The sequence below is a fragment of the Elgaria multicarinata genome, chromosome 8 (genome assembly GCF_023053635.1).
Source record: "Elgaria multicarinata webbii isolate HBS135686 ecotype San Diego chromosome 8, rElgMul1.1.pri, whole genome shotgun sequence".
NCBI lineage: Eukaryota > Metazoa > Chordata > Lepidosauria > Squamata > Anguidae > Elgaria > Elgaria multicarinata.
In genome coordinates, this window is record NC_086178.1 from 14385284 (window position 1) to 14399188 (window position 13905).

The following is a 13905-nucleotide window of genomic DNA, read 5'->3' on the forward strand; positions in this document are numbered from 1 at the left end:
TGATAGATTATTGGAACATGGACCAGAGAGATATTGGTTTAAAGTTTTGCACTTTGAACCAGAGCAAATTTCACTGGTTGATCTTGGCCTGATCATAATCATTTAGCCCAACTCACCTCACAGGGCTTTTGTAAAGAAAAATAGGTAACACCCCATGTACGTGATCCCCAAGTTCCTTGGAGGAAGAATGAGATACAAATTGATAAATAAGAGTTATGATATATACTACCTCCAACCAACGGCCCATCTAACTCAAGCCTAATTTGGGGAGCAGCCCTCTACGGCCTCACGTAGAGGTCCTTCTCAGTCTTAGTGCCCAAGAACCTACAACTGGAGATACAAGAGACTAGAGCTAGGATCTTACTGAAGAAATACTCTTCCCAGAGATTTGGTCCTGCTCTGAAAGTCAAGGCAAAGTGATCAAACTGAAGGGGACATAAGCTGTAGTTTTGTTGAACTAAGAAGGGGACATAAGCTGTAGTTTTGTTGGATGTATCAAAACCGATTAAGATTCCTTACACTTGGGATGGGGAACCTCTGGAACTCTAGATATAGCTGGACTACAAGTCTCATCATCTCTAGCCATTGGCCACGCTAGCTGGGGATAATGGGCATCACAGAATCTTGATGGAAGGAAACATTTTTTAGGAACTATTAATTTCATTCTTACCTTTCTGGCTTTCCACAGCTTTTAAGGTCCATATTTTCTACACTTGCTCCAGTAAACACAACACCAACCCTAAACATTTGAACGAAAAGTCAATTAAAAAGGCAAACCTTTATGAAAACTGCAAACAATTGGATAAATAGTACAAAAGTGTTACATTGCCACCCTGCTATTCAGACGACACGCTAAGCCACGGTGGTTAAGCATTTTGAGCTAAACATTATGGCTTAGTATATCATGTGAACCATTTCTAATCATGTTGGCTACATAATCATGGTTTAAACATGCTCACTAATTACTTGCTGCAAAAGGGTTAGCGGCTTAACCATGGCTTAGTGTGTTGTCTGAATAGGCCCAAAGATTAATATGTATGCTGCATATACATATCCCCATGTCATAATGTAACTACGCATAAATACATGTAATTGAAATAAATGCATATTATTTCCCAATATTTCCTGCCTCCATTTCCCTCCTCTGTGACAAAGTTTATACTTTTAGCTCCCCAGAACAGGGGCTAGTTCTCTTCTACTGAGTAAAGCAGGGGCAAACTTCAGGCTTCTGGGATCTCCTTTTTTTAATTAGTAGAATACCAAGACTCACCAACCGCAGCCTGGACATACATTTAGAATTATAGAATTCTGAGTCCAGGAACCCGTTTTGAGTGCCAGAACTGGACAGGGCCCACAGACCTTCGATACAAAAATCCACTTCCGGTTACCTTAAGCTTTCACCATTTCAGCAGCGTAATTTAGGATTTGTGTGTGTGTGTGTGTGTGTGTGTGATTTTGTTGCTGCTTTTCCTAAACAATTTGAAGTCTGAAATCCTTACCGATCTACTACAAATTGACCAGAGATCTACCTTCTATCACCCCTGCAGAATACTTATTGAATCACCACCAACTAGAACCTGCAACAAGATGCTGGAGTATGGAGTGTTCATGTTCAGCCTTATCCTCTTCCTGGATGCTCCACCCCATTACCCTCCCCTCCCCTGGTTTTCCATCCCTGTCCTGCTGGATATTCAGCATGCTGTTCAGGGCTCACTTATATGTTTTGAGTTGCCACCCCTTAAGGGTTCCCCTCCCCCAAGTTTTGTTTTTGTACTTCTGCAGGCCTTGTGCTTCCCCTGAGCCTTCTGATACTTCCTTCATTTGTCAGTGGCCCCATTTTGGCTACAATCCTATCTACGCGCATCGGCCAAGTTTGCTATTAAAGGGAGTGATACTGCAGAACTTCTCGAACTACAGTTCTTGAGACACCTGGTGCAATCTCCTAAGCACTGTTGCTATTTCACCACCATTTCACTATGCATAATTGCTACTGCATCTCACTGGAGCACTCGCGGTGATAGCAAGTAAACCACGGCCCATCGGCTCTGCAATGGCCATGGCACGGTATAACTATGAGTTAATAAAAGACATAATGTTTCTTGGACAACACTCCTCCATGCGCCGGTCACACTGTCCAGAGCGTTTTTGGACTCAAAACAAAGATAGAAGATTGACTCATCCCGTGATGCCATTTCTGCCTCATGAATGATGCACAGAATCTGGGCTTCCAATCCTCACCTGCGGGCAGCTTCTACTAAAGCCTTTTCATCTGGGGAGGAGGCATAGTACTCCAGCTGAGATGGAATGCCATTGCTATGCAAAGGACTGCCACAAACGCCATCAGTTTGGTCGTTATTAATCTGCACTGTATGACAGAGACAAACAGCTTTCAGGAAGAGCTCTTCCTCTTGTGTCTGTTAAAAAAAAGACAAGATACTATATTAAAAATGGATTAACCCAATTGGTCAGGCAATTTTGTTCTTCTCTAGTGAAGTGAGCTACTATAAATGTGTATATATGCTTCTCTGCAGAACCATAAGTTTGTAAGCTAGGATAGGCAACTTCCAAGCTTATCCTAGGGCAGCCTTCCTCAACCTGGGGTGCTCCAGATGTGTTGGACTACAACTCCCAGAATGCCCCAGCCAGCTGGCTGGGGCATTCTGGGAGATGCAGTCCAACACATCTGGAGCGCCCCAGGTTGAGGAAGGCTGTCCTAGGGGATGACTTTCTCCTCCCAAGTCCTAAGATCATACTTGTCTGCTGCCAGACCTCTGCAAATTCCAGTTTGTCATCATGCAATATCCCTAATACTAACAACGTACAAAGAGCTGTTCTGGGTCAGACCAAAGACCCATGTAGTCCAACATTCTGTTCCTACAGGGGCCAACCAGATGCCGCAATGGGGAGCCCACAAGTAGGGCATGAGTGCAAGAGCATCCTCCCCCTTATGTTTCCTAGCAACTGGTAGGCAGAGGCATGCTGCCTCCAATACTGGAAGTCCCATGAAGCCATAATGACCAAATAGCAATGAGAGCCTTTATTCTCCTCGGATACAGAAGGGATTTCAGAAAATGGAGGTGCAGTCACAGCGAGGGATGTATGAATCCAGCTTTATCTGTTCCGAGGGATGTCCGTCAGGGGGAAATCTGGCCCTCTTTGGGCTCAACGGATTTCCCTGGAGCCTCCTGGCCTGGGTTGTGGATTTTGGCTGTATTTATTTTTCTCTTGAAGCGGCAGGATACGAAAATTGTGAATGCAATTTGTGCAAATTATGCTAATTAGGACCGCAATTTTCCATTTTTAGAGAAAAATAAACAAAGACCAAATCCGCAAGATGCACACTGCTGGCAGGGAGAGCTGGTCCTTTGCGGATTCTGCAGGTCAGATTGCTAGGAATCCAATGTCCTTTTAATTCCGTGAGAATTTCTCCTGCATCACATGCAAAAACTGTCCACTCCACATAGAAGATGCAATCCCGTGTACACTTAGATGGGCCCTACTGAAACCAGCCACATATCTCCAAATAAACATGAATTCACTCAAGTTGCACGACTACAGTTTAATGAATGCTTACTTAGAAAACATCCCTTTGAACCTAGCAGGACATGGCTCCCATTAAACATACACATTATCTGGCTGTTAGCTCAAAACAATGACCACCCTTTCTCTCTTTCTCTTGCTCAGTTCAGTCATGTTACTCAATGCAACGTGTAAACCCAACTCGAGTTTTTAGGAGGTACTCCGCACAAAACATGTTTTAACTCCACAACTGTGAGACTGTGGGCTACCGTGGAGTTGAATAAAACCCATCATGATATTTGACTGACAGTTCCTCCACCCTCTCTCCTTCCCCAGTCTTCCTGATGGTATTTCATCAGTCATTGCTGCAAAAAAACCCACCCCAATCTCGGTGGGTCTCCTAAAGTGGCATTCGCTCCTTTCGCTGCTCTTGCTAGAGAACTCTGTAGCCAGTGAGAGAACTCAATGTAACAGAAAACTCCAGAGCAATGATTGTGCAGGAACTCTCCTCTGCACAGTGTGGATATTTTGCATGGAGCGTTTTCCAAAGAACTCCACTACTGCAGGGAGTCTTCCCGCCAAACCACACATTTCTCAATGGTGGTGTAAAAACTTCACCGTGGAGTTCTAAAACCACCGTTGAGAAACGTGGTGTCTGAACTGAGCCTCTCTCAAACATTACCATCTAATCCTGAGCCTCGTCTCAACAATAATTCAGTCTTCTGTAAAATGATTCTGTGAAATATTATCTTCTTGATGTACATTAAGTTATTTAAATGGATAATTGCAGAAGGCTCCAAATCAATTTTAATTAAAAGAAAGAAAATCTTACAAAACTAGGTTGTATTCCATCTGGAACATCTTCAATCAGTCCTTCTGGAACCAGTTTGCCATTGATCTCTTGGTACTTGATACCATTAATAGAACATTCCCGAAACTGCATCACATTTTCAGTCAATGTTCCAGTTTTATCTGTAAACACATACTCCACCTATGATAAATTGAGAAGTGATGTGATCCAAATAGGTTTAAGAGGAATAAAACTAAGCATGTTTCCACCTGAAGCAGAACGTTGCTGTGGTCTCCAGGATACAAGGTTGAAATGAGAACTGCATTCAAAACCCACTACATAATAATAATCCCAATAAAACACCAGGGAGAAAGTCTCAGCCTCAGTCTTCATCTATTAGATTGGATAAACAAATTGACATTACACAGAGTGCGATGTGCATTCTGACTTAACAATCATGCCCAAATGTAATCCAATTAAAAGCTTAGGAATCTAGATTCTGAACCTGTATTATTATGCAACATTAGATTTGCGCATATTTAACATTATTTTTTTTCCACCTTTGGAGAGATCTGGGTAATTTTATTTTATTTTACTTCCAGTGAGATTTGTGCAAATTTGCAGTACCAATTGTGTTTTAGTGAATTGCCGCAAAATAAACTCTACTCCACTAATGATCACTTTTGTAGTCATTAGCGGAGTAGACTGCTAACTAAGAATGTGCTGCAAAGGCCCATGAGATACATGGCGAGAGCAGGTGGGATGATTAAGGGTGAAACAAACCATGCCAAGCCACAGAATGACTGATCATTTGTCGGCAGTAACACGGCTTAGTGAGCTCACAACCTACCCACTGCGGCTTATTTTCACACGCTAACAATGACCTGGATATGGTCATCCAGTCAGAGAACTTCACAGATGACTGAAGATTTGAACCTGTATCTCTCCAGTTCTAGTCTGATATTTTAACCACTAAACTAGGCTGATTCATCAAAGGATTTGTGATAACATGTTCAAGGTAACACCAGTGAGAATTAGAGACTGCTTTAAGCTAAAGCCCACTCTGAAGAAAAAAAATTGTTTACCTGTCCCAGCTCTTCATTGAGGTCTGAAGTATTTACTTGCGCTTTCTCATTGGTTTCTTCATGATAAAGGTCAAGATCCCAACCAATAAAAAAAGATCCAAGAAATTTCTGCATCTCAACCGTCACGTAAAGTGAAATGGGTATAATGAAGTTGTAAAGTACCAAGAAAGCAAGGAAATCTGAAATGAAGCTCAAGATCTGAGAAAGGAAGAGAAATACTGTCAAACTAAAAGTAAAACACACATTTTAGAATGTATAATAATTGATGCAAAGGAGTTGAACATAAATTGTGTGTACGATTATGGCTTTTTCTGCAGTGGCCCAACAGTGTCCTTTGAGACAAGCATTATTTATTAACTGAACAACAAAAGATCACGACTCCTTCAAAAGTAGTAATTATTCTAATTGGGGCAATATGATGGCTGAGTTTAAACAATAGGGGTATTTCATTTTTATATAATAAATGTTACATTTATATCACCCCCTTTCTTTAATGAACTTAGGGCGGCATACATGGTTTCCCGCTTTCCATCATTTAGCCCCACAACAACCCTGTGAGGTTGGGTAGGCTGAGAGAGCATGACCAACCTCAAGGTAACCTAGCAAGCTTTATAGCTGAATGGAGATTTGAACCTGGTTCTCCCCAATCTGTAATCACTATACCGCATCTTAAAAATATTATCTTCACTCTCTCCAGACTGGTATGCTGTGGACTGTTTATTAGGGAATCCTTTTGTACTAGAAAATTCATAGACATTAATATGATTTGGGAAATATATGCATTTAACATCCAATAAGGTCTGTCATCACTTTTGAGTGTACATGATTGCTTATAAAGATAGTTGATTCCTGGACCTGATGAATTTTCATTCTCAGATCCTGGCACTACTTCCTTGCTTCCCTGTAGTGAGTAAAAGCAGTGTCTGAGCAAGTATGTCTCACCATTGCCATGTCCCTTTACCAGCAGCCAAGGCAACATAGACAAACTGCTCAGAGAAAGCACACAGGGACACTCTTGCAGTAATCCTTTAAGGACAGGGGATGCAAAGATGACAGCTCTAGCAACTGGACATCCCACAAAGTTCCAGGGTTGTCTTGCTTTGACAAGCAGTGACCAAGGAGGACTGCTGCAATAACCCCAGAGCATTTTTCACTTGTATGGGGGCAGGAAGAAGCATGAAATAGTAGCAAAGCGGTGGGCTTGGAAACTCTGTAATGAACAGTAAGTGCCACATGGACAGAATCTAGGTAAAAAGAACAGGTCCCTGGAAAAAAGAGTATGATGCAGAACTATGATGAAAATTAAATATTCTGCACATGGTACACACAAGAAGGTACAGTGTTGAAGACAAAAATGAAATGGTGCAATGTTGTGAAAAGGATTATAAAAGAGAAAAGGGATGAAGACTGGGAAGGAGATCTTAACAACGTCTTAACAAGGAGATCTTAACAAGGTCCAGAAAATGACTTAAACACTGAATAAAAACGCCCCAATACAATTTTAAAAAAGAAGAGTTAAACTTGGTTAATACAAGCATGCTGGTCTCCCATGATCAGCTATGAAAGGGAAGCCCATGTTCCTGTTATCTTCGAACCAGAATGGAAATCAGAATGTATATTGTGAAAACTTGAAATCAAAACTTCCAAAGCATATAGTTTTACACACTACCTTACTGCTGTTTCTTTCATGATCAGTTTGCTGGTTATACCAAGGTTCATTCCACTTTTCTTCAGATCGCCAAGCATATTTCAGTATTGTACTTAGGATGGCTTCAAAAAGGAGGATTATTAGATAGATAATCAAAAAGGAATTCATAGACCTAAGGAGACAAAAATGATAGATTCTGATTTAATGTACAGATTAAGACACCTTAAACCATGGCGAATAAAGCAAAAAGCCTTATTCCCCTTGGTTAAAGGTGTCTTCTGAACACGGCCTAGCTTTCTGGCTTAACCACCATGGTTAAAGCCATGGTTTAAGGTGTCTTCTGAATGGGGCCAGTATGTCATTATGGATAGAAAAGGGAAGCATCACTTTGCCTTCTGCCTCTGTCCCTCCCTTAGTTGCAGAAGAACAAAACTACTCTTCTCTATGAGGGTGCAAACCCAAGAGGAGAAAGCTCTTGCTTCTAACAATGGTAGGAAAGGGACCGTGAAGAAGATATGGCCGTGGGAAAGCAAGGAAGAGCTGGCTCATTAGGCAGGAAGTGAAGCAAAGCAAATGGCAATGCTTCCTTGGAGGACCATGAAGGACAAGTAAGTGAGAAGGACTGGATTTAGCATCACCTGGACTGAGTGGTGTCAAATACAGGCAGCCCAATCCTCACATTATTTTCTAACATATCCAGAGAGGATTTGATCACATCAAATTTCACTGTGTGATTTCTTTCATTTCAAAGTTCCCTTACATGATGAACAGAGACATTTAACAAATGTGGATACTCCAAAAAAAGTTATTCACTTTTTAAAGTGTAATATGAAAACCAGGCAAAGAGAACTGGTAATAAGTGTATACCAAATGGCTGCAGCAACAATTAAAATCAGGTTTTCCGAACCTTTATACAAAACCCAAGAAAAGAACAAACATGAAAACCCAGTTCTTTCCTAAATCTTTAAAGAGCACAATCGTATATTTCCCCATTCCCCAGGGTACTAGCACTCCAGCATCACAAGCATTTCCAGTTTTGCAGTTTATAAAAGTCTACTAGATCTTTTGATAAAGCACTATAATCTACAACTGAGTGAAATACTGACAAGCACATACTTTTCTACTGCTGATCGTTTCTGAGATTTGCTCTTGTAATTCAGTGCCATCTTTGTCTCCATTCCTGTATACACCGCTACACCTGCAAAAGACAAAAACAAGGCTTAGCACTTTGTGTTTACAGCATGAGCTGATAAACACGTGAGGATGCTACTTTGATCGTTGTGGTTGCTAAGGCAAAGCTGTGGCAAGGAAGCGCTAGATTTTTGAACAACACGCTGTTATGACAAACAAAGGTTGAGAAAGTATTTAACTCCTATCAGAGCTTATCCTTATTGTGCTACTACCCAATATGTAGCAAAGGGATACTTTCATCTAATATACTCTAGCTGCACAACTAGTCATTCGAAAGTCAAAATTTGGGTCACATAAATGATACTGTTCCACAAAACCATAGCAGTGCCTTCATTCTTAAAAAAAAGCTAGGAAACAGCTGGTTGAGCAACCAGCCACTAGGGTATCAATTGGGGCAGTCCACAGGGATATGCACCAGATTTGCAACATTTTCACTGACTTCCAATTGGTTTCTAGGCCCAATTCAAAGTACTGGTTCTGGCCTTTAAAACCCTTACACACGTGTTCAGAATACAACAGAGATTGCGTTTTTCTACTCCAGAGACCTTTTGCAGCTTGTTAACTGAATTTCTGGCTGATAGTTCTGCTGGATTTCTACTACATTATGGATTGTTCACACATCTATAGGATGGGTTGTTGATGTGTGAATCTGGACATGCAAATAAACCATGGTTTGTTAACCACAAACAACACAGTAAGAGAATCCATGGATTGCTGTTGGGTTGTGAACTCTGGATTGTTCAAATCAGAGATGGCCATTACGTAGGAGTCCAGAACTGTGGGTTGTTCATGGGCTGCTTCTCCAGGCTACAGAGGTGGTGGGCAAGAGCAGTAAAACAACAACAACCAGTTGTTCTACATGCCAGTGCTGCAGTGTCACAAAGGCATTAGGGTACAGAGGGGGAATGGGTGAAGGACAAGGGGAAACAAACAACCCAGGAATTGAGAAAACTCTGAAATCTCTTCATCGGCTTCCAATTCACTTCAGAATCCAATATAAACTTCTCCTGTTGACCTACAAAGCTTTTCAATGTCTAGCTCCTTCCTATCTCTCCTCTCTCATCTCACACTATTGCCCCGCTCGTGCTCTTCGCTCCTCTGATGCCATGTTTCTCGCCTGCCCAAGGGTCTCTACTTCCCTTGCTCGGCTTTGTCCATTTTCTTCGGCTGCCCCTTATGCCTGGAACGCTCTTCCAGAACATTTGAGAACTACACGTTCAACCGCAGCTTTTAAAGCTCAGCTAAAAACTTTTCTTTTTCCTAAAGCTTTTAAAACTTGATTTTGTTCTGACTTTATATTGTTAGTTTTACCCTACCCAGTGCCTGTTTACCCTACCCTGTGCCTGTTTGCTTTCTCTTCCCCTCCTTATTGTTTTATTATGGTTTTATTAGAATGTAAGCCTATGCAGCAGGGTCTTGCTATTTACTGTTTTACTCTGTACAGCACCATGTACATTGATGGTGCTATATAAATAAATAATAATAATATTAACAGTTTGTTTTATCATATGGGTAGGGCAACAAACCGTCAGTTAAATATACCATGACCTAGTGTTATGTGCAAACCAAGCCATTTAGTCTCACTACTAGTTAATGATTGCATTACGGTAGTTTCTTGTTTATGACATGTTTTAAAGTACATTGTGGATTTTTTTTTTGTTAGCTACCTTGAAAATGTTTAAATTAAGAGATGGGATACAAATATTTTACTAAATAAAATAAATAGCAGCATCTCTTTCCATTAAGATGTGGACATCTTCATCTACCTATCGCTCTGCATGAAAGTAGGAAGGCAGTGGCCATTATTGTATGGATAATACTCCATGATGTTAAGTTACAAGGAAAGCTTTGTTTGTGCAGGAGCATGACCTGACATCCTTGACAGCTGCATAACCAGGATCCACATCCCATATACAGCACGGCCGTTTCTACACCTGCCTCCCCCCCCCCCCCGCCCCAGGATCGTCCTTGTGCATCCAAATGCCACAGGCAGGGATGATACCTCCAATTTTTCTGGGATAACCCTTAGGTGTAGAAAGGGCCCAGGAGGAACAAATCAGGTATTTCCCCCCAAGAGGTGCAACTGAGGTCTATAACCAAGCCTCATGCGATTGCTGGAGGGGAAAGATAGGTGGATTTGGGGCCAAAGCCACCATGCCACACTACTATCAGGACTGCTCCATGGTGCTTACTCAAGCTGTGATAGTCAATGTGGCACTCCCACTAATCAAGACGCACAACCATGCCTGGTGTGTTGGGGGGGGAGAAGGGGAGAGAGAAAGAGAGAGGATCCAATATTGCACCAAGGTGCCCCACTCTTGCTGATGTTCAAGAGATCACTTCACTCTGAGAGGCATCTGTATTCCCTTATCCAAACTCATTTTTTTGGAACAATTAGTGAGTTACATATATAGTTACAAACCAAAGATTTCTCTTGTGTTTTTTAATCTTGCTCCACGAAGTAAGAGACTTTCAGGCCCAAGTGGTCTGAAAAAGAAAGAGAAATCAATGTTTATGATTACAGAGGACAACCTAGCATCAGCTACCAGGTCTAAGCCACACATTGGTTTAATCAATCTGAGGATACACAGCAAGAATAAAGGAGGGTTCGTTCAAAGAGAAGAGCTATATATGCCATTTCATTTTGGAAAATTGTAAACATTGTTAGCATTAAGCCAAGCAAAAAAGCAATGTTCTTATTTTGACTAAAGCCACTTGAAACAGAAGCTGAAAGGAGATGGGGAGAAAACACACTGCAGTTTAAAGATAGCTGGATTCTTATGTCCATAAAAGGGAATAGACAAGTTCACGAGAGATGGCCATTGACAGACCTATTAACCCACATGGCTACATGGTTACAGAAGAGAAGCAGTATACCACTGATCCATTGAATATGATCATTTCAATGGGTCTACTCTTAAGATTAAATCCAGCATGATTTCACAGTCAAAGACAATATACAGCAAAAGGTTATTTCTGTTCATTTCTGCAAGAGGTCCCAAATTCAATCGCCAGCATCACCAGCTCAGGCTTTTTCCAGTCTAAAACCCAAGGGAGCTCAATGTTGACATCACTGAATTAAATAAGTCAATGCCCTGAATCTGTATAAGGCAGCTTCTTATGTTTCTAAACCACGTGTCTTTCTTAAAATGAAAAGTCCTGAAATTTGCAAGGGAGTCATCCCAGTGTGCTTTTCTGAAAGAGGAACCCAAGAGAGAATGTCACCACAGAAAAGGCAAGAGATACTCTTCTGCAAACAAAGTCCCTTCAGAAGGGACTTCTCTGAATACCTTAATGCATGTGACAGAGGATGCCTTAGAGATTTTATGGTGCAGCAACCTTCAGGCCATATGGCATCATAGAATCATAGAATAATAGAGTTGGAAGGGGCTTAAAAGGCCATCGAGTCCAACCCCCTGCTCAATGCAGGAATCCACCCTAAAGCATCCCTGACAGATGGTTCTCCAGCTGCCTCTTGAAGCCCTCTAGTGTGGGAGAGTCCACAACCTCCCTAGGAAACTGGTTCCATTGTCAGACTGCTCTAACAGTCAGGAAGTTTTTCCTGATGTCCAGCTGGAATCTGACTTCCTGTAACTTGAGCCCGTTATTCCGTGTCCTGCACTCTGGGAGGATCGAGAAGAGATCCCGGCCCTCCTCTGTGTGACAACTTTTTAAGTATTTGAAGAGTGCTGTCATGTCTCCCCTCAATCTTCTCTTCTCCAGGCTAAACATGCCCAGTTGTTTCAGTCTCTCTTCATAGGGCTTTGTTTCCAGACCCCTGATCATCCTGGTTGCCCTCCTCTGAACCCCCTCCAGCTTGTCTGCGTCCTTCTTGAAGTGTTCGAAGGATTATGTTTCAAGTAATCATCTTCTACCCAGTTCATACATAACTTCGGTCAGGTCCTAACAGTTCTCTAAGAACAAAGACCGGTGGGTCCACCTTTCCACCTTTCAGCAGGAATTGCCCAATATGAACCTACAGTTGCTATGGGATGTATTTGAAAACAACTGGAGAACTGGTTTGAGCATTGTTTGTTTTGGCTTTCCCACAGCTCTTGCCACTGTAAATTTCACTCTAAAGATGAGGTAATCATCACTAAACAGGATCCCTGCATGACTAATAGCAAGTTGGGTTGCCATCCAGGAACCTTGCCCAGCAAGTTTGTTCCTTCTCATTTCAACATGCCCATCAACAGAACAAAAAGATGAGAGAGAATGAAGAGTCTTCAATGGGGAAAAGGGGGCATTAAGAAACTAGACATGTAATAACTTGGGTCTGGCCTACACAGATCACATGGTAGAAGTATTTGTAGACTGTACCACTTCCGTACATAGGCTGGAAACTGAATGTCCACCTGTGCACCAAAACATAGACATTCAAACCCTACAGGTAGAAAGCAAGATGTTAGGTTCTAGTCTACCTTCTGCCTAGCATGCTATTTTTTCAGGATGTTTTTTTTTTTAAATGGGGGGAACATTTAATCACAGCCCACCATGTACAATCAAGTCCACAAACAGATTTGCCATGTGAAGAGCCATTCAACTGATGGTGCATAATAGATTCAATTTATAGGCCCTTCAACATTTACAAGAGAAACAAAATGGCAGGGCAAGAGAGAACTTTCTACTCAGGTGGAGAAGGGTGGGTTTTTTTAATCTTAAACTGACAATGATAGATACTTAATAAGAATCCTTAACATAGAATCCAACAAAGCCTAAACATTTTATTCCAAAAAGTAAAAACACATTTCCATCCCCACCCCCACCCCACACTTTAAGGAGACTATATATGAACTGTACACATTTTGAAGAAAGCAAATCCTCTTTCTGAAATAGTTCTACACATAGCTTTGATTATGCTGGGCAAAGGAAGGCCTCTGGTGCCAGCCTCGAGTTCTTGAATGCCAATATAGCATTGAGTTCATGATAAAGTCCTGGGATAAGGAAGGAAGTCGTCCAGATTTTACTTAAATGCACTCTGCTACATGTGAAAATAAATATTTCCCCATATAGATGCCAATGTGTAAATTTCAGAATACTGCAATACTATTTTTAAAACTTGTTTTTATTGAATCAGTCTCAATAATGAAACTGCAGCTCAGGCCTCTATGCTATCTCATGCTGTTTCCATACTCCAAGCCTCAGCAACTTGTGATCCAGCACATGCGATGCACCCATGTTCAATTTCTGCAGTCCCAAGGTAAGCAGCAGAAACCAGATGTAATAAATCCACCTTATACAAAGCCAGACCATCTACCCATTTCAACTATTGCTGTCTACTCTGGCTGGCAGCAGTTACCCAAGGTCTCAGGTAGAAGACTTTTCACAGCATTGCTAGTGGATTCTATTGAACTAGTGATGCTAGGTACTGAATTTGGGACCTTCTGCATGCCGAGTGTGTACTTCATTACCAAGCTCTGAACGGTTCCCATTTATTGAACCTCTGATGGCTTGCCATTCCAGCTTGGTAGGTCACATGCTCCACAGGTCTTCTGTAAGTATTGTTGTTTAAAATTCAAAACAAGCCATGTTACCTTAAAGTTAAAAACATTTGGCTTACCGTACTATTTCCTCAATTTGTTGAGTTATCGTTATTCGGCCAACAAATCTGTGAAAGAGATTCATGAGTCAGAAGAATACAGATTCTGGAAATAGAGTTTTTTTTTCTCCAG

General features: G+C 41.5%; 1 protein-coding gene across 6 annotated transcripts in view; it reads right to left on the bottom strand.

Annotated features, from left to right (window-relative positions):
* ATP11B (ATPase phospholipid transporting 11B (putative)) overlaps positions 1 to 13905 on the bottom strand; it is a 508285-nt gene that overhangs the window by 456031 nt on the left and 38349 nt on the right. For all 6 annotated transcript variants that reach the window (XR_010025712.1, XR_010025711.1, XM_063131906.1 and 3 more), the window contains exons 8-15: positions 13794 to 13841; positions 10656 to 10720; positions 8159 to 8240; positions 7064 to 7214; positions 5395 to 5592; positions 4352 to 4510; positions 2239 to 2414; positions 671 to 739 (exon numbers count right to left, since the gene is read on the bottom strand). Coding sequence is in view for 4 of the 6 variants with exons in the window: in XM_063131906.1 (XP_062987976.1) it covers positions 671 to 739; positions 2239 to 2414; positions 4352 to 4510; positions 5395 to 5592; positions 7064 to 7214; positions 8159 to 8240; positions 10656 to 10720; positions 13794 to 13841 (948 nt within the window). In the remaining 2 variants the exon portion in view is untranslated. The remainder of the gene's footprint in view (positions 1 to 670; positions 740 to 2238; positions 2415 to 4351; positions 4511 to 5394; positions 5593 to 7063; positions 7215 to 8158; positions 8241 to 10655; positions 10721 to 13793; positions 13842 to 13905) is intronic.